Here is a 22,135-nt window from a genome sequence, read left to right on the forward strand (position 1 = left end):
GTGGCAGGCGCCTGTAGTCCCAGCTACTCGGGAGGCTGAGGCAGGAAAATGGCATGAACCTGGGAGGCGAAGCTTGCAGTGAGCCGAGATAGCGCCACTGCACTCCAGCCTGGGCGACAGAGCGAGCCTCCGTCTCAAAAAAAAAGAAAAAAAAAAAAAAAAAAAAAAGTCTACAAATTGCACTGTTTGCCAAATCTTCTAGGAAAGAGCTAAAGATATCTAAAGAAGCTGTCTACTCATAGGCATTGACAACATAAAAGAGAAAACAAAACAAACAAGCATACTAAACTCCCTAGGGGGTTTCAATTAATCTTCTTTATTGGAAAATAAATAGTAGCTCACAATGGCTAATAATAACTAAGTGTTTATAATGTGTCAGGCACTGTTCTAAGCATTTCATATGAATTAATTCACTTAATTATCACAGCAATCTATGAAATAGGCACTTTGATTACCCCCATTTTATAGACAAGAACATTGAGGCACAAGAGTTTAAATAACTTTCAACATTCACACAGCTAGTAAGCGGCATTGCCAAGATTCAAACAGGTGTCTGGCTCCCGAGCACCATCATCAAGAGCTGTTAGATCTCCTTGCTAGAACCATCTATATCTGGTCATTAGCCAGTCACTTCATTTTTTCACTTACTCAGTTGTGGCCTCAGAATCTTTTCTCAACAAAGCATTCTAGGTAGTCAACATCAATCAATTAGATTTAGATTTAGCACAGATTAAAACTACTCGTCATTCCTAGTGCACATTGTTGCTTTTTAGTGAGTTCCTGCTCCCTAACAAAGACTAAGAACCTCAAGTGTTTTTGTTTTGATCAATAAATGAACAATTAGAAGAGTTATATGCATGTAAGGATAGAGAATTTAACCAGATATTTGTGACGGTTTCAATAACCCCCACTTTCTCTTAAGGATCTACTCATTCCCTGCCATTTATCTACAGATCTTGCAAACACCCAGCTCAAGCATGCCCACCTCTACCTGCCCCACCTTGGCAGTGCTGATCACTCCCCCTTCTCAACACCACTGTGCTAGGTATAGGTCCCTGGTACTGTTCTGCAAAATTTGCTTACATGTATGTCACACACCAGACCGTGAGTATCTTAAGAGTAAAGATCATCCATTACAACGTCCAGACCTCTGTGCAGTTGATTTCAGGCTTTGAGAGGAGGCAATTTCATTGAACTAGTTCACAAAGTAATAAGTGATCTATTTCAGGAGTATTCTTATTTTTCAAAAGAGGTCAATGTAATATATCAACATCTTTTAACATTATGTGCTTGCAAGTCCCTTAATCTTCAAGTCTCTACACAACTCTATGAACCATTATTACTGTATCCATTTAACAGATGAGAAAACTGAGGCGCAGAACAAGAAACTTACCTAAAGTCACACAGCAAAGTGGCAAAATCAGCATTCAAACCTTGTCTATCTGACTGAAGCCTTCACTCTCGACCACTGTGTGATGCTGCCTCTCAATAAATTAATGTCCAGCAGTGAATGTGCATTGGAACATTTTGGTATGTAAAGGAAGGTCTCTGGGGCTGGGGATGGGCCAGGATCTGCTCTTCTATGATCTGCCTCTAGTCAGTTCTTCAGAACTGTTCCTACACTGAATATCTCTTCCTTTCCACCACTTTCGAGAACAGAGATACCCCAGCAAACCTTAAGTTCTGCCACAGTGCCTGTCAGAGTAGTGCCTAGTGGAGGCAGGAACAGCTACCTGCCTATAATACAAGAGAATGGAAACTGGAAAAATCACTGGACAGGATAAGTTACCCTGTGGCCTTCACATAAAATGAAAGTCACACCAAAAGGAGAAAAGACACAAGGCAGCCTCTGCTGTTTCACAGAATAACAGAACGGGAATCTAATGGAAAGGAGGTCCTGATTTCTCTTGTCACTGACCTAAAAGAAATAGGCATCCTAGGATCTCATTTCTCTGGGAAGTATTTTATTTCAACTAAATTACTTAGGTTCTTAACATTCCTAAGGAAATAATCAGAAATGAGAAATGCAATAACAATGTAATTGGGTTCATATCTTTACTTTAAATTCATACACCAGTTAAACAAACATTTACTGAGACCTCCTGACTACCAGGCATTGTGCCAGACATTGGCATTAGGGATAATACATAATTCATTCCCCACTTTAAGGTAGTTCACAACTAGCTTTTTGGTAGAAAGTTGACATTTTCTAGTCACAGCACTGACACATTGAAAAGGAGCATTTCTTCCTTTCACATATCTTTCCAAATTAAGTTTTGTTAATGGATTTCGGCATTATAAAAGGTGATAGAAAATATAGTGAGGGAAGCAAGCTAACAGGCTATATACTACTTTTAACCCTCACAAATAAAAGAAAATGGTAGAACAGGAAAGCTAAACTAAAATGTAGCTACAACTTTACCTTTTCCCATTCCTATTTGTATATTTTTTTCTCATTTGCATTGGCTTTGTTTAGGTTTTATTCATTCATTCATTTAACAGATGTTTATCACCTTCTATATGTCCTGGACACTGACAATATAACACTAAACATACAAAAATTCCTGCCCTTGTTTTTACCTTCTAGAGACCATAATCAAAATAAACTATACACAGTAACATTCTTATCCATTTCCCTTATATGCTGGTTCACTCTAGAAACAAGCTGAGATTTTAAAAACAAAACAAAGCAAAACAAAAACAAAAAACTTGCAAAATTCAATTATCTGGGATGTTCAGGCAGTCCATGAAAAATACAATAAAATAAAATAATTAAATTCTCCAAAAATTGTACATTATTCTTTTCATTTGTAATTCTTTAAAGCTGAATATGCAGACTTATTGGATATCTGTATTTAATTCTTTTATGAACTTCCTATTCATGTGCTTTTGCTATTTTTCTATTATTAGTGTGTTAATTTTTTTGTTATTTTTTACAGAACTTTACAATTAAGAACAGTAATGTTTGGTCATACATATTGCAAAACATTTCTTCCAGGTTATCATAATAAAAGTCAAATTGAGCACTGGAATTTCATGAATCTGCACATACCGTGTTATTACAAAACCAGATAATGTCCCCTTCATTACCAGTGTAGAAAAGTATTGATCCACCATTTTTCTTCCAGTATTTATCAGCTACTAGGTACCGCTGATTAAAAGTTTTCACAGTATTAAATCCAAAATGATCAACCTGTGATAAAAACAAAACAAACAAAACATATTTCAAAGGAAAGTAATAAAATGAGATCAACATAAAGGTAATTAATTCTTCCATTAAAATCAATCTCTACTACAAAAATAATCACAAGAAATGTTAAACTTCACTGTTTTATTATTAATAGTAATATCGATATTATTATTTTGAAATCATTTCCTTATATTATAAAATAAAGTAATATTTGCTATTGGTAGTCAAGATTTTCAATGTAAAAGAAAAAATACAATTATAAAATCAAATAGCTACTTAAAAACATAATGTTAAAATTGAATTGTAAATACAATGTGAACCCTTTTTTAATTTTTAATGCATTTTTAATTGGCAAATAAAATTTTACGTATGGTGTATACAACACGATGTTCTGAAATTATGTATACGCTGTAGAATGGCTAAATTGAGCTAATTAACATAAGCATTACCTCACATATTTATCATTTTTTGTGATAAGACCACTTAAAATCTACTCCCTTAGCAATTTTTAAGTATATAATACATACCATTATTTTTCAAAATACAGTTTTCCCTTACTATCTGAATTTTCATTGTACAAACTTTCAATATTAAAAATTCATGAACTAAATAGACTACTGAAAAGGTCCATAAACCTTGTCACCCCAGCACACCATAGATATTCTAAGTTACAAGATTTTCATGTCTATATCATTCCCACCAAAAGAAATTAGGGCTTATTAGTGAAGTGGCTGATTGACATTTGGGACAAGGAAGCTGCAAGATAAGCTTATGCATTTTGCTGTGCAAGGAAGCAAGAAAGTGCTCACAATTAATGGAGAGTTATATTTAAAGAAGATAGGAACCAACCACAAGGAACTATCACTGGCAATCATTTTAATAAATTGAATGTAAAACAAAAACAAATTAAACATAAAAAGAATAATGACTGTAGTTAATTGAAACATTCAATTCATGAAACTCCATTAGTCCACAAAAATATTTCTAAAAAGGAAAGAAAGGAAAAGGTTCATTTGCCACCATTTAAGTTGTCTATTGAATCAACTCCTTACTCTGAAATTGGGAATTAAAAAGTAAAAAATTCAACATTTAACCTCCCTGTCCAACAGAACTGTATTTGATGGCTGCGAATAGTCCCAGTTAATAAAGAAGAGCTGTGTTTAGTCAAATGTCAGCTAATGTAGAAGGAATGACAGAATTAGAATATGACAGTTCTGTAAAGTTACTGATTTAGGCAAGAATTATCAATTGGTGTTAAAAGCATTAGGAAAATGAATAATATGAAAATGAACATTCATATAGTATCAAAGAAATATGATAGAGAATACTCTCTTGTCACAAGGGGAAAACATAACTACAATGGAAGGATCAGGCTGCCATCACTTTAATCTAGTAATCAATTTTCTTAGTATCATCAATGGTAGAGCACGCACGGATTATGTATCTCCTCATGTGGCACAACATGAAGCACATATCACCTATGATGTATTCCTGCCGAAAATGTTTCATTTTATCTTAATCCAGCCTTTAGATCTAATTTCCAGGTTCCAGGAAATATAAAGGTAAAAGAGCAAGTTGAAGATATTTCAAAGGGACAACAGATAGTGAAGGTAGAACATTTTACAAGACAATTGACAAGGCAATATCATGAGAAAGGACTATTTTAGATTAAATGAATTTTAAGGAACATAATAACCAGACATAATACATGACCCTGGATTGGATCCTAGTTTGAACAAACAAGATATACACAATGATGTAGGGACAAATGTGTAATTTTAATATGGACTAGTTATTAAATGATACAGGTTGAGCATCCCTAATCCAAAAATCCAAAATCCAAATGCTCCAAATCTGAAACTTTTGAGCACCAACATGATACTAAAGGGAAAGGCTCATTAGAGTATTTCAAATTTTGGATTTTCAGATTAGGTATATTCAATCAGTAACCATAATATGACTATTACAAAATCAAAAAAAAATCCAAAAAAAAAAAATCCAAAATCTGAAATGCTTCTGGTCCTAAGCATTTCAGAAAAGGAATACTCAATTTGACCTAAAGACTTGTTCATTTTGTCAAAAGTGTTCATATTGTTTTGGCTACATAAGAAAATGATTTCTTAAACTGAATTTTAAATATATTTTTGAGATTTTTTTTTTACCCTTTGAGATTTTTTAACTTACTATTTAAAATGTAATTATCAAATACTATAACATGGTAAGATTCATGTACAACAATCTGAATTTACAGATTTACCCTGCAGTACAGAGTCTCACTGAGCCTTTAGCATCATGGGGGCTAAATTCCTCAGTGCTTTGGAAAGACAGAAATGAGAATGCAGCACCCAGTCTGGATCAGACATAGGCTGTTCCAGCGCTGCTCCAGTCTCCCAGGAACAGTGCTTAGTTCTGACCTAAACCAGACCCTGTAAGATTTGCCTAGGTCATTTTAAAACAGATGGGACTTCCTGCACCCAGCTCTATCTACACACACAGCTCCCATTCATACCACAGGTCCCAAAACACAAGCGTCTCAAAACTTTACCTAACTGCAAACTTCCTGGTATCTATGATCATCACCATATGTAGTCCTAAAATATGATATTCTAATCTAAAGACTGTCTACTTTTCAGGAAAATAAGCAGTTTTTATGGACGAGGTATGTAAATAATGATGTCCATGTGCTATAAACCCTTCCATTATACATGTTAATTTACTCAATCATTCACTCAACAAGAATCTATTGAACTCCTATGTTGGGCCAAGTACTAAGCTAAGCAATGGGATAAAGAGTTGGCTGAGCTGCAATCCCTGAATTTAACTTAAGCTACTTTAACTATATCCACTCAGCCTAAAAACGAAAGGGCAAGAAAGGCAGGCAGACAGTGAAAGGAAGACGGATAAGTGATTCCACCTGCTTCCATTCAATTAGTACAGTGGTTCTCCATGTGAGGTCCCCAGACCAGCAGTATCAGCTTCACCTGGGAACTTGTTGAAAATGCAATCCCTTTGGCTGAATCCCAGACCTACAGAATCAGAAACCATGAGGGTAAAACCCAATAAACTGTGCTTTAACAAGCCGTACAGGTGATTCTGTAAAGTTTTGAAAACCACTGAGTTAGAATAAGCACCAAAATAGACATTAATTTGTTATTCCTTCTCTTGTTCTAGGTTTCAGAATACCTGAAATACTGTAAGTATCTCATCATGCTGAATGAGACTCTGGTGTCTAAAGATTTGAATTACCACTGAACATACCCCCAAATATAAGCTAACTGTATCATTTGAAACTCAACATGAGAAACCACCACAGGAACACCTTTCGAAGCTCAGCAGGTTTCAACAAGGGAGGAAAGACTGACTGTGTTGGACTTAAAGAAAGGAAGCTCATGGCTCTCTAACAAGATGCCTTCCCATGAGATTCTTGAAGATAATTTTGCCCTAATGATTTTCACCTCACCCACTGACTACAGAACTGAGTCTTCATGTAAACTGAGATATTGCCGTAGCCTTTAAAAGCATCCCACAAAGAAAAACATTAATAATCCAGTCTAAAATTTTCAAATTTGAAAACATGGGTATGTGTTTGTATATGTCATGCTAAATATAACTGATATAAAGTTCTTGCCAGAGAAACACTTCCATCTAGAATCACAAGGGCCACAAGAACTTCAGAACCAGAGAAAGCCAAATTCCCTTGTGTGGCCGTGCCCAAGGTACTCCTGCTCCTAGCAATCAGCCTTGATTGTTAAGACTGGGGAAAAGAGAGAGGAACCCTGGCAAGAAAGCAGACTTCGGAGTTAAAAGACCTGAACTTGAATCTCTTCTAACTGTGAAGCCTCGGGCAAATTACTTAACCTCTCTGAACATTAGTATCTTCCTGTATAAAATAAGGATAACCACATACAATTCAAAGGATTTCTGTGAGGATAGGGAAAATGCACCTAATGTACCAGGCATAGTTCCAGATATATACATGCTTAAAAGATGTTAGTTCTCCTCTCTATCCCATTGGCACACCAATCCTAAGCACGGAGTACTTAGATGGGAGACAGATTAAGTTCTTCACAGAATTACAGGACCTTAGAATGTCAAAATCTCCTATTTTCTGAGTGTTTCACCTAGGTGCTAAACAACTGGAAATATGTAGTGAAACGTCCTTTGCACAACGTGAATTTACAGAATTTCCTTGGCTCCTTCCTATCATCAAGGATATCAACTTCTGGCTAGATAACTAGACAGTTTTCAACACCTAATGGCCAGGCACACTAGGGGCAGCATGCCCTCTGCTGTTGAGAAGTGGGACCCACGTGCCACTCCCTGTTCTGGGCTCCTGAATAAAGATTTTATGAATTACAACATGAAAAGGTGACAAGGGCCTTAGAAACCATTCCATCTGTGCTGCTCAACTGAAGAAATCCCTTAGGCTTGAAGAGGTCACATGACTTAGCCATGGTCACAAGGCAGAGGCAGAGCTAGAACTTTATTTTTGCAATTTGGTTTATTGAACCAATTAAAATAAATAATAGCACGGTAAAGACAACACAGTATGACCTCGGAAAGGAAACAAACCTCTCTAGTCATGCACAGCAGTTCTTTCTAGCACATGGTCCTAGAAATTTCATTTTTTTTTTTATAATTTTTTTTTATGGTCCAAGAAATTTCAAAACATGCTTCCCCACTTTACCATGTGGAGGAGAAACAGATCTGTGAGAATGGGTAGGCAAGAAGAAAAGAGACCATCCTTTAAATGATGTTTATTGTATAAAAGTAATTATTTGGACTTTAAAACCACTCAAGAATAAAGTTCGCATCCAGAAAAATCAGTAGCAACATTACATCTGTTAGTTTTGATGGCAACTTGGGGACAGCGGGGGTGGGAGAGGTGGGGATGGGAGGGAATAACACAGAGCACCTACCACGTGTCTGCCACAGTGCTGTTGCTTTACACAGATCCCTTCACCATCTCGGCAGTTACCCTCTGGGGCCACTTTCATCACCCAGTTTTAAAATAATAAGGCTGATGCTCAGAGAGGTCAGATAGCTTGCCCAAGGTAATGTAACTAATAATTAGGAATCAAATGTAATTCTTTTCATGTGCTTTTAACCCCTACCCAATCCCGCCTCCAAGAAAACCCAGATCTTTATACTCCTTGCATTATAACACGCTCATGCAGATAAAGCTGACTATAAACTTCAACCCTCGGTAGGCGACACTTGGAGTGAGTATCTTTCTCCTAAATTTGCAAAATGAAGGACAAATCTCCCAGCCATTTACTAACAGTTACATTGCAGAATATGTGGAATGTTGGTCTTTTCACTGACCTGACAATAATTGTTACTACACTACTATTGCTAACTCCATTAGGCCACTGATAAAACCAAAATCACATTGGCTCCTTCTTGGCAGCCTTCAGTTTTAGAAAATTCAGTATGCAGTTGGATTTATTCAGGCACCCAGACATCTAATAACAGTTAACTAAAATTTTACTAAAGATACAAAAAGTATACCCAGAGATATACATGACCAAAAAAATTAACTTATACCTCCAATAAATCAAAGCACCTTAAAGGAGTTTTTCATGTGCTCTGGTTTCCAACCCTAATGCAGAGATCTAAAATAAAATAAGACCCTCTTTCTTCCATTTGATGTGTGTGTCTTATATTAATTTGGGGATTGTGGGGTTACATTCCATTAGAGTTCTTCAATGGAGACTGACAGCTTTCTGGGCAAGCTTGATATGCCCTGAAAGGATGGACACTTTTATGTTAGAAGAACACAGGTTCCCAAAGAAGGACTAAAATGTGGAAGGAAGGTGGAGTTTAGACAAGCCCTAGATCTACAGTTGGAGAAGGATGGATGTCTAGGAGTGGATTCCTACTAAGTTGTCCCTCACACATGGGCACCCTAGAGCTAGGACAAGATCAGAGAGCAAGCCACATCTTATGAGTCAGATCTCTGGCTCTTGGATGACTCCTGGTTTATTTCTTCTTTATTATGTCAAGGCCTTTCAAAAAACCCTGCTTAAATGTTCTACCTTTACTCATCCATACAATGAAGATACCAGAAAGTATTGGAGATTAAATTTGACTTAAAGAATTAAAGAGGAAACGGTATCCCCCAGTGAGTGTGGTGGTAGCAAAGGAAATGTTTACAAGTCCCTCCAAGAGGAAGGTGAGTCCAAGAAGGTACAGTCCTCCCTTCCCACAAAGATGCTCTCGTCATTGCCAACCTTAGAGGGTCGAGCTTCCATCTTAACAAAAAGGGTGGAAGTCCTCTCAGAGATATGCTTCAAAGGCAATCATCTTCGTATGTAATAAGACACTGCTCCTCTTTACACATACTTCTATAAGTGTTAACCAGGAGACAGAACTGCATTCCCTGACTCCTATGCTTTTTTTTTCCTAACATGCCCCTAATCTTAAAAATGAGACTCTTAGAAATAAATTTATTTAAAGAGAAAATGGTAAATGAGAAAGGGAAGCAAATAAGTGATAATAGGAGAGTCCATCATGAGGAAAATTTAGTGCCCCAGCCTCCTATACTCAGATGGTTTGAAAGGCAAGAACACAATAGCTACCACAGTGCCCTTGTACATGGCAGATACTTTACAGATAATTGTTTTTAATTTTTTTTTTTTTTTGAGCTGGAGTCTTGCTCTGTCACCCAGGCTGGAGTGCAGGGGCGTGATCTTGGCTCACTGCAACCTCCACCTCCCGAGTTCAAGCAATTATCCTGCCTCAGCCTCCCAAGTGGCTGGGATTACAGGTGCCCACCACCACACCCGGATAATTTTTGTACTTTTAGTAGAGACAGGGTTTCACCATGTTGGCCAGGCTGGTCTCAAACTCCTGACCTCAAGTGATCCACCTGCCTCGGCCTCCCAAAGTGCTGGGATTACAGGCATGAGCCACCACGCCCGGCCATAGATAATTGTTCAACTGATGCAGTTTAAATCTTCTAAGTAAGTGGTTCTTGTGTTTCTGATTATGAGGTTCCCTTCTTAATGTTAAAATTATCACAGATGTGTTATATATTAGTAGCCAGTGCTTGAGAAAATATGAGAAGCTATTATAAATTCAATAATGGTATAAATAAATATCACAACAGCATCTATCTATGTGGAAAAAAAATTGTGCTTAGTAACCAAACAGCTCTGTGAAAGCACCACATAATCAATGCCTTCCCATGGCTTCAGGAAGCTTTGTACTAAAAGAATTACCCGGCCACAGCTCAAGCTCCCAAATTAGAGATAAAGTGCTGCTGTAATCAAGCACTGCATATAAATTTTAGGAAATGATACACCACCAGAGGGCGCCCTTATATAAGTAGTAAAGTCGGAAAGACCATTACTTTTTTTTGTTTGTTCTCTAAGAGACGGGGTCTCCCCTCTGTAGCCCAGGCAAAGTAGAGTGGCCAGATCATAGCTCACTGCAGCCTCGAACTCCTGGGCTCAGGCGATCCTCCTTCCTAAGCTCGAGAGTAGCTGTAACTAAAGGCGCACACCACCACACGCGGTTTGTTAAGTTTTAAATTAAGTTTCATAAAATCTTAGGACAGAAAGGGAACTTAGATCTCAAGTCCAAACTCTTGGATAAAAAACAGACACAGAGGCCAATTATTTTAAATCTTTCATTTCTAAATAAATATATTACATGTTCACATGATTGAAACAACAATCATCCCCCTTCTTTTTAAAGTCAGGATTCAAAATCTGTGCTGTCAGAAACCAGGATATTGGTTACCAGTGCAGGGGAAAACTGACTGTAAAAGAGAATGAGGGGATTCTGGAGTTAGGATAATGCATTGTTCTGTATGTATAATAAGATAATTCAAAAGCAGATTGATAAACATTTAAAATCTCATTGAAGATATATATTATTTTACAAGATACATGTTTATATTTCTATTTCACTATACAGGCATATGTAAATTATATTGCACTAAATCACATTAATATTAAATTTTTCTTTCATTTAAAAATACTTATTGAGTGCTCACTAAAAGGCAGGTATTAAGAAAAAAACTAAGATACAATTCCATTTCTCAAGTTCTGGAGAATCTAACAGAAATGATTAATGTGCTAGTAAACAACCAAGCAGTGGTGTGGTTAAGTTCTGTATACAAAGCACTGTGGGAGCTCAGAAGCCAAAGCCACCACCCTGCCTGAGGAAATTACAGAGGGCTGCACCAAGGAGGTAATATCTGAGCTGAAACACAGAGAAGAATTTTTTTTTTCAGGTACAAAAGAGCATTTCAAGCAAAGGAAGAAAAACATGTGCAAGGCTATGATGAGCTATACAGAATGAGCATAAATTCAGGAACTGTTGTTTTACGGCAAGAGGTTTATGAGGGGAAGACATGGGAGATGAGATTAGACTCACTGGGCTGCCACAATGGCTCACACCTTTAATCCCAGCGCTTTGGGAGGCTGAGGCGGGAGGATCAAATTGAGGCCAGGAGTTCGAGACCAGCCTGGCCAACATGGCAAAACCTCTTCTCTACAAAAATACAAAAAATTAGCCAAGCATGGTGATACACGCCTATAATCTCAGCTACTTGGGAGGCTGAGGCCCAAGAATCACTTGAACCTGGGAGGCAGAGGTTGCGGTAAGCCAAGATCACACCACTGCATTCCCACCTGGGTGACAGAGCAAGACTCTGTCTCAAAAAATAAATAAATAAATAAGGAAAAAGAAAAACCTAGGCCAGGTGCACTGGCTCACACCTGTAATTCCAACACTTCAGGAGGCCAAGGTGGTAGGATCACTTGAGCCCAGGAGTTCAAGACCAGCCTGGGCAACATAGCAAGACCCTGTCTCTACAAAAAATAAAAATATTAGCTGGGTGTGGTGGTACATGCCTATAGTCCTAGCTACTCAGGACGCTGAGATCAGAGGATCCCTTGAGCCCAGAAGTTCAAGGTTACAGTGAACTATGATCATGCCACTGCACTCCAGCCTGGGCGACAGAGCGAGACTCCATCTCAAAAAAAAAAAAAAGAAGAAAAGAAGAAAAGAAAGAAGGAAGAAAGGAAGGAGGGAAATAAAGCGGTATAGAGAGACAGAAGAAAGGGAAGGAAGGGAAGGGAAAGGAGGAAGGAAAGAAGGAAGAGAGGGAGAAAGGGAGGAAAGAAACCTAGCTGAAATCCAAGATCGTTTCTCTAAACCAACAGTGAATGAAAAACATCCACTGGAAATAGACTCAAATAGGCAGGGACTTTTCTCTGTTTTGTCCACTTCTGAGCACACAGTGACTGGAATAAGGCCTGGCATGTAGTAGAAGACCAATGAATATATAGAGAGTAAATGAATGCATGCATGCATCGTGGCTCTGCAGTTGGTATAAAAACAAAAATGAGAATGGAAAGCAAAGTTCCCAAGAAGGTCAAGTAAGTTTGTGCAGGTTCATTTATTGGGTGGGTCTGTTCCCAGCTTTGGAAGAGTTGCACAACACTGTAGTTGGATGTGCCTTTTGCCCAGTGACAAATCACATGCCTAATGGAGAACCCAAGCCTTAAATCTAAGAGCACCACATAACATTTTGGGCTGCTGAGGAAGCAGGAAATGCATGCCTTCTGCTGGGTGAAGAAACAGTTCTATATAACTACAAATAATATGGACAGAAGGCCAACATTGCAGGGAGTGCAGGAGAAGGACTAATCAGCATTTTACCGAAGCATATTACCTAAAATATAATTGATCTTGGTGACAAGGTTATAAGTCAAAGTTTTTAAGACTGGAAAGGACTTCAAAGTCATGGCTGTCAGCCAGGACACAATAACTTTACCTGAGAAACAGCTTTCTGTAAAATGTACAACATAGCAGCTCGTTCAGCAGCATACTAGTGTTTGGTGAACCCACATGTGCTGCAAAATGTTGATTTGATCAATGTGTAAAATATGTGTTTCCAACAACAGAGTTTTAAGAAGGAAGAAACAGGGAAGAGGTATAATACCCTAGGACAAAAAGTAATTGGAGGGAATAGTTGAGACTCTAGGTAAGTGAGGGATATGTGATGCAGCGAGATCCTGGGAAGGAAGGAGGGAATGGGGTCAATAGCACCAACAGAAAGATCTGACTTGGGAACCCCTTCTCCACTGGGAAACAGATGGATGCAAGAGTTATCTTTCTAATTACCGAGGGAGGAAACTAAAAGGATTCTAGTTAAAATGCCTCTCATATAACACCTTAGTTTTTAGTCAATGAAGTAAAGGGACAGAGTAATCTATTAAAAGAGATAGTAAAAGAGAGCCCAGGATGGCAATGATTTAAAGACAGAGGTAAAAGTTCAGCATGGAAGAAAAAACTGATGCCTAGGCCTCCATAAAGCTCCTGAGGTTGGAGACTGAATTGGTAGGCACAATAATCTGCCGCTTAGCAGATATTTACAACCCAGGAGCAGGAGCAGAGTTCAATGGTTGGATAAAACTAGGATGAGAATGTCATAAAGGGGTTGTGAGAGGACAGGGGGCAAGAGAATTAAGGTCATTCCTGTCTTCATGCAGCCTGAATATAACCAGAGCTATGAGGTCCTGTCCACCATGGACAAATGCTGCCACAATCTGCTTGCTGATTTGCAAGGTAATCTAAACTATGCTGTATTTATTCTATTTTAAGGAGTAAATAATCTTGCCAGAACTCATATATATGATATATAAGCATTTCAATAATAATCTCATAAAAATAATGTAAGGCTGCATATCATCAAGGCCTTGAAAGTTTATATTCTTCTGCTTTGTTAAACATAAGATGATGTGTTACTGATTTTCTTCCTTTATAGTCTATTGTTCTAAATGTTTCTCTTTTTTTTTTTTTTTGAAACAGAATCTGACTCTGTCGCCCAGGCTGGAGTGCAGTGGCATGATCTTGGCTCGTGCAAACTTCGTCTCCTGGGTTCAAGCAATTCTCCTGCCTCAGCCTCTGAGTAGCTGGGACTATGGGCGTGCCCCACCATTCCCTGCTACTTTTTGTATTTTTAGTAGAGATGGGGTTTTGCCATGTTGCCCAGGCTGGTCTTGAACTCCTGAACTCAAGTGATCCACCCGCCTTGCCCTCCCAAAGTGCTGGGATTATAGGCATAAGCCATCGCACCTGGCCTGTTCTGAATGTTTCTTCTATACATGCAAAATATTCTCCTGATACCACTGTTATAACTACATCACATCTTCTGAGAGATAGAGGCTGGTATCTGGTGGTATAATGTAAAAGGACAAAGACCCCTCAACCTCCAAAAAAGGCAAAAACCATGTTTCTCATGAACAGGAGTTCAGACCTGTGATCTATGTAACTCACAATCCAATCTTACATATTACTACTCCTCCTGCAAAGAACTGTGATGACCTCATAAATCTTCTGTTCTCCAACTGAGCAACCCCAGTTCTTACTATTTCCCATATGACACTATATTCTAAAGTCCTCCTAACCCTGCTCACACTGGATTAATTAACATTCCCTCTTACAGATGGTGTGCCCAGAGCTGAGTACAATATGTAACGTGGTCTAATAAAGTGCCTTGCTCATCACTGGCCAGGAATAAATAACCGATGAGTATGCTTATAGACCTTATCCATAGTTTTGCTTTCTGCAGTTTCAGTTACCCATCAACCATGGTCAGAAAATAGGTGAGTACAGTACAACAAGATATTTTGAGAGAGAGAAAGAGACTACGCGTTCACATAATGTGTCATAGTTGTTTATTATTCATTATTGTTGTTAATCTCTTATTGTGCCTAATTTATAAATAAAACTTTATCATAGGTATGTATGTATAGGAAAAAACATACTATATATAGGGTTCATTACTAACCGACAACTCTGGCATCTACTGGGGGTCTTGAAACGTATCCCCCATGAAGAAGGGAGGACTACTGTATAGCTCCAATAACACAGCCTACTTTAAATTGAAAGTCATGTAGGTATACTGGGTTGAATAGCATCCCCCCAAAATTTATGTCCTTCCTAGAACCTCAGAATGTGACTTTATTTAGAAATAGGATCATTGCAGATGTCATTAGTTAAGATGAGGACATGCTGGAGAGGGGTGGGCTCTTAATCCAATATGACTGGTGTTCTTATAAGAAAAGAAGAGACAAAGAGGCACAGAGAGAAGAATGCCATGTTAAGACACAGATGCACAAAAGCAAAATGGCCATGTGACAATGGAAGCAGAGACTGGAGTCAAGCAGCTTCCAGCAAAAGAATGCCAAGGACTGCCAACAGCCAGCAGAAGCTTAGCGAGGGACACAGAGCAGACTCTTCCCCGGAGCCCGGACCAGGCTCTCCCTCGGAGTCCCCAAGAAGTAACCAATCCTGCTGACACCCTGACTTTGGACTTCTGGCCTCTGGAAGTGAGAGGATAAACTTCTATTGTTTTAAGCCTCCTAGTTTGTGATACTCTGCAGCCCTAAGAAACTAATACAGAAGGCCTCTCTATGGAGGTGGCAATGGAACCGAAGCCTGAAGGAGCCAGACAAAGAAAGAACTCTAGAAAGAAGAAACAGAAAATACAAAGAGCCAGAGGCCAGAAAGAGCTTAATGTAGAAACAGAGATAAGATCAGTGGTGAACAAGAGAGAGAATGGTACTGGATGAGGCTTAGCGCTAAGTGGGCTATGATAGGGAGTCTGAACTTAATTTAAAGGCAATTGGAAGCCTTCAAGAGTTTTAAAACTTATTCTGATCTGTTTTTTTTTTTTAAAAAAAAAAAAGAAAGTGAGAAGAATAAGTAGAAGGCTATTGAAAGGTTCACATGGCACATGATTATGAGAACAAGCCAGGCTTCAAGCCAAGGTATGTCTCTCTTAAATTGCTACATATTTAACATATATGACAATGTTTAATTTCCAAAGTCATAATACACCCCAGAAAGATCTCAGTGAAGAAGGACTCAATATATGACATCAGCAGTATTCGTTTAACAACAGTCAACAAAAGGAAGTCTTTTGAACAGCTGTAGTCACCACTATAGCCCATTTATAACAGATTCTGCAGTGGCCCTGACTGTGGGCATTTTAAACACGAAATGCCCCACTAAATTGGCAAAACAGTTCCAAGGCCATCAGGCTCCCCCCAGCATTTAATAGAAGTCAATAAAGCATATTCTATTGCTACCCTTTTCTCCAAAACCTATTAAAGAAATTGATAGAAGGTAATAAACTAATTGTTCTCAAATGTTTAGGTCCTGTTCCACCCTGGTGAGATAAAAGACATCAGCAGCCACAATCTTCACTGGTTACCTCTGATGAATTAATAAACTACATGTTTAAAAAAGAAAAAGCACATACAAACATAGTATTACAACATAATGCTAAAATACAACTCTTCTTCTTCCATGGAGAATCTTCTGTGAATGATACCATGAGAACCACTGAAACAGAAAACCTACAACCTCTTTTCAGAGACTGCTTTAAAATAAATTTTTTTATCACATTGAAAAATACATAATGTTAAAGCACTCTGGAAAATTAAACTTTACAAAATCCCCACATGAATAGCATCCACCAAAGGAAGCAGCTGAGGAAAGTAATGTCTAAGTTTTTTCCTCCCTGGAAACTCCAACATCAAATTTGCAGTCCTGATTTCACTATAAAATGTCCTCCAGGGACTTTTTATCATTATCTTAAAGATACACTCTACAGACTACTCATTGTTTTGCACATTCATCTGGTCTAAATGATAATGGCGCTATAAAAAAGATAAAGGAAGGGAAAAGGATATCCTCAGCAGAAACCAAAAAGCTCAGAACAATAACAACAAGTTCAAATGTAACCAAGTGGCTTCCTTTGATTACTTTCAGGTGGTTTTGCCACCACAACACTAGATAATCAACAACTTCCCAGAGTTAGTGGGATGTGTAAGTATTTCTTGAGTGCCTACCATGGGATAAGTACTAGAGTATAACAACAGTGAACAAGCTAGAAATGGTCACTGCCTGCACAGGGCTTATAGTCTGGTGACAGACAACAGGAAACAAAAAACAAACAAGCAAATACACAAATAAGAACTTAGAAACTAATTGTACAAGTTTTACCTGGGTGCGGTGGCTCACACCCGTGATCCCAGGACTTTGGGAGGCCAAGGCTGGCAGATCACTTGAGCCAAGGAGTTCGAGACCAGCCTGGGCAACATGGCAAAACCCCATCTCTTCAAAAAATACAAAAATTAGCATGGCATAATGGCATGCACCTGTAGTACCAGCCACTCAGGAAGATGAAGTGGGAGGATCACCTGAGCCCAGGAGTTCAACGCTGCAATGAACTGTGATCACACCACTGGACTCCAGCCTGGGCAACAAAGTGAGACCCTGTCTCAAAAAAAAAAAAAAAAAAAAAAGGAAACTAGTTGTACAGGTTTTATTCTGATAGAGAATAAAAGAGGCAGATCGACTTCTAATAGAATAGGGTGGTCAAAAAAGAAGTCCTGGAGCAGGCAATAGTTAAGCCTTTAATCCACACAGCCGTCTACCCTGTGAAATGTCCTGGGGGTTCTATTCAACGCCACTCCCTTCATGAAGCATTCCTGCCTTCTTTGTGCTTTCATGGTATTTTAGCCATATTATAATCTTTTCAAATGTACCCTTGCACAGTAGTTATTTATACATACATGTCTTATAACCACCATACTGTTATAAACTGTAAAACTGTAATAAAAAAAAAACCTGTATAAAAAAAGTTAGAATCTGTTGAACACACCATGTGTGTTATTTCTTCCTGCCCCTGTGAATAGTGTAAGGGCTGAACTAGGACTACATGTAAATAATCTCAATTGTTCTTCAGAGGAACCCTATGGAGTAGAGAGGCTGTGTTTTCCCCACCATGCCTTACTGCCTCTCCCTTTCTGGCTAATCTCTGTACCCACAAAGTGCAAAACACAATGTGCACAGGCCTTGCTACATCAATGACTCCTGAGTTGAACTGGAAGAACTGAGAAGTGTGATGTGACATCTGAAGACCAAGTGACCTCACCCGAACTTAGACTACACCAGTTAACTCTGCTTTAGGCCTGTGGGGCTACCAGCAAGACTGTTTTCTTTCTATCAGAGATGTGTTAGCCTCAGGAAATGTGAACAGATCCTACAATTACTCAGTTAAAATCCAACTCAACCTTGAAAGGTAGAAAAGCTGTAAACACATAGGTGACTATAATTAATACTGAGCCTCCTCAGCAAAGACAAGGCTCTTTCATCGTTCCACCATTTCCTGAGTACTTACTCTGTGTGCCTGGCTATACTGGATACAAGGATAAAAAGCCTTATTTTTTGCTATGAAAGCGGCCACAGTCTACCAGAGGAGACAAGCAAGCAAAGAAATTATTTCTATATAAGGAATGCACATTGTGAATGTGGGTGAGAACAGGGTGATTGTTATGGCAGCAAAGAGGAGGCACAACCCAACTAACCAGTGGTACACAAGGCCGTAGCGAAGGCAAACTCAAGAGAAGCTGATAATGTCTGTCCTGGCACCCTGCTCACCTCTTTACCAGCCTCGTCTTCTACCACATGGCCCTCTCCCACTTCATATTCCAGAAATGCTCTGGACGTACGCTTTCTCAAGTCTCCAGGCTTCTCTACATGGATTTCCTCCTGCCTGGAATGCATTCCTCTCTCGCATCATTACAAAAAAAAATTACTACCTTGTCCTCAAAATGTTCGTTCAAGTGCTGTCCCCTCTACAAAGTTTTCTAGGACAACCCCAGGCCCAAAGGAGAATGCTCCTTCTCTGATCCTATGACAGCTTCCAGAACAGTCACCACCACTGTGCTGTCACTGTTTTGAAGGTTGGCTCAGCACAGTGGAAAGACCCCAGCTCTATAGCCTGAAAGTCCCACGTTGAAATGCTGATTGTGCCACTTTCTAGCTAGGTGATTTCCAGAAAACTCCTTCATATCTCAGTACCTCAGTTACTTCATCTATAAAAGGGAAAACTAATAACTTCCTTACAAGGTTGCAAGGATTCAAAGTGGTGTGTGTACAAGTCCCTGACCATAGCAAAGGCTCAAAAAGTACTCCCAATGACTGATAACCATCAATAACTTTATACTGTGGTATTAAACAAAACACACACAAAAGTACATTACAACCATATGTGTATTTTTGCATTTGGCACGTGATATAGTTTTGCTGTGTCCCCACCCAAATCTCAACTTGAATTGTATCTCCCAGAACTCCCACGTGTTGTGGGAGAGACCCGGGGGAGGTTATTGAATCATGGGGGCCAGTCTTTCCTGTGCAAGTCTCATGATAGTGAATAAGTCTTACAAGATCTGATAGGTTTATCAGGGGTTTCCACTTTTGCTTCTTCCTCATTTTCTCTTGCCGCCACCATGTAAGAAGCGCCTTTCACCTCCTGCCATGATTCTGAGGCCTCCCCAGCCCTGTGGAACTGTAAGTCAAATTAAACCTCTTTTTCTTCCCAGTCCCGGGTATGTCTTTGTCAGCTGCATGAAAACGAACTAATACAGTAAATTGGTACCAGTAGAGTGGGGCATTGCTGAAAGGATACCCGAAAATGTGGAAGCAAATTTGGAACTGGGTAACAGGCAGAGGTTGGAACAGTTTGGAGGGCTGAGAATAAGATAGGAAAATGTGGGAAAGTTTGGAACCTCCTAGAGACTTGTTGAATGGCTTTGACAAAAATGCTGATAGTGATATGAACAACAAGGTCCAGGCTGAGGTGGTCTGAGATGGAGATGAGGAACTTCTTGGGAACTGAAACAAAGGTGACTCTTGCTATGTTTTAGTAAAGAGACTGGTGGCATTTTGCCCCACCCTAGAGATTTGTGGAGTTTTGAACTTGAAAGAGATGATTTAGGGTATCTGGCGGAACAAATTTCTAAGCAGCAAAGCATGCAAAATGTGACTTGGGTGCTGTTAAAAGCATTCCATTTTAAAAGGGAAACAGCATAAAAGTTCAGAAAATTTGTAGCCTGATGATGCAGTAGAAAAGAAAAACCTATTTTCTGAGGAGAAATTCAAGCCAGCTGCAGAAATTGCATAAGTAGCAAGGAGCCTAATGTTAATCCCCAAGACCATGGGGAAAATGTCTCCAGGCCATGTCAGAGACCACACGGCAGCCCCTCCCATCACAGGCCTGGAGCCCCAGGAGGAAAAAGTGGTTTTGTAGGCTGAGCCCAGGGTCCCCATGCTGTGTGCAGCCTAGGGACTGGGTGCCCTGTGTCCTAGCCACTCCAGTCACGGCTTAAAGGGGCCAACATAGAGCTTAGGCTGTGACTTCAGAGGGTGGGAGCCCTAAGCCTTAGCAGCTTCCACATGGTGTTGAGCCTGCAGGTGCACAGAAGTCAAGAATTGAGGTTTGGGATCCTCTGCCTAGATTTCAGAAGATGCATGGAAATGCCTGGATGCCCAGGCAAAAGTTTGCTGCAGGGGTGGAGCCCTCATGGAGAACCTCTGCTAGGACAGTGTAGAAGGGAATGTGGAGTCAGAGCCCCCACATGGAGTCTCTACTGGGGCGATGCCTAGTGGAGCTGTGAGAAGAGGGCCACCATCCTCCAGATCCCAGAATGGTAGACCCACTGACAGCTTGTACCGTGAGCCTGGAAAAGCCACAGACACTCAATGCCAGCCAGTGAAAGCAACTGAGAGGGAGGCTGTACCCTGCAAAGCCACAGGGGTGAAGCTGCCCAAGACCATGGGAACCCACCTCTTGCATCAGTGTGACCTGGATGTGAGACCTGGAGTCAAAGGAGATCATTCTGGAGCTTTAAAATTTGACTGCCCACTGGATTTTGGACTTGCATGGGGCATGTAACCCCTTTGTTTTGGCCAATTTCTCCCATTTGGAATGGCTGTATTTACCCAATACCTGTACCCACATTGTATCTAGGAAGTAACTAACTTGCTTTTGATTTTCTAGGCTCATAAGCAGAAGGGACTTGCCTTGTCTCAGGTGAGACATTGGACTGTGGACTTTTGGGTTAATGCTGAAATGAGTTAAGACTTTGGGGGATTGCTAGGAAGGCATGATTGGTTTTGAAATGTGAGGACATGAAATTTGGTGGGGCCAGGAGTGGTATGACATGGTTTGGCTGTGTCCCCACCCAAATCTCAACTTGAATTGTATCTCCCAGAATTCCCACATGTTGTGGGAGGGACAAATGGGGAGGTAATTGAATCATGGGGGTTGTTCCCATGCTATTCTCATGATAGTGAATAAATCTCATGAGATCTGATGGGTTTATCAGGGTTTCCACTTTTGCTTCTTCCCCATTGTCATTATGATGTTAGCTGGTTATTTTGCTCATTAGTTGATGCAGTTTCTTCCTAGCACTGAGGGTCTTTATAATTCAGCATGTTTTTGCAGTGGCTAGTACCGGTTGTTCCTTTCCATGTTTAGTGCTTCCTTCAGGAACTCTTGTAGGGCAGGCCTGGTGGTGACTCAGCATTTGCTTGTCTATAAAGGATTTTATTTCTCCTTCACTTATGAAGCTTAGTTTGGCTGGATATGAAATTCTGGGTTGAAAATTCTTTTCTTTAAGAAGGTTGAGTATTGGCTCCCACTCTTGTAGAGTTTCTGCCAAGAGATCCGCTGTTAGTCTGATGGGCTTCCCTTTGTGGGTTACCCAACCTTTCTCTCCGGCTGCCCTTAATATTTTTTCCTTCATTTCAACTTTGGTGAATCTGACAATTATGTGTCTTGGAGTTGCTCTTCTTGAGGAGTATCTTTGTGATGTTCTCTGTATTTCCTGAATTTGAATGTTGGCCTGCCTTGCTAGGTTGGGGAAGTTCTCCTGGATAATATCCTGAAGAGTGTTTTCCAACTTGGTTCCATTCTCCCCGTCACTTTCAGGTACACCAATCAGACATAGATTTGGTCTTTTCACATAGTCCCATATTTCTTGAAGGCTTTGTTCGTTTCTTTTTACTCTTTTTTCTCTAAACTTCTCTTCTCACTTCATTTCATTCATTTGATCTTCAATCACTGATACC

The 22,135-nt window shown here is 39.6% G+C and overlaps 1 protein-coding gene across 8 annotated transcripts in view; it reads right to left on the reverse strand.

Moving 5' to 3' along the window:
* PRCP (prolylcarboxypeptidase) overlaps window positions 1–22,135 on the reverse strand; it is a 147,637-nt gene that overhangs the window by 32,865 nt on the left and 92,637 nt on the right. For all 8 annotated transcript variants that reach the window (XM_055355558.1, XM_019037236.3, XM_019037237.4 and 5 more), the window contains exon 2: window positions 3,053–3,193. In XM_055355558.1, coding sequence (XP_055211533.1) covers window positions 3,053–3,193 — 141 coding nt within the window. The remainder of the gene's footprint in view (window positions 1–3,052; window positions 3,194–22,135) is intronic.

The sequence above is a fragment of the Gorilla gorilla genome, chromosome 9, assembly GCF_029281585.2.
Source record: "Gorilla gorilla gorilla isolate KB3781 chromosome 9, NHGRI_mGorGor1-v2.1_pri, whole genome shotgun sequence".
In the NCBI taxonomy this organism is placed as follows: Eukaryota; Metazoa; Chordata; class Mammalia; order Primates; family Hominidae; genus Gorilla; species Gorilla gorilla.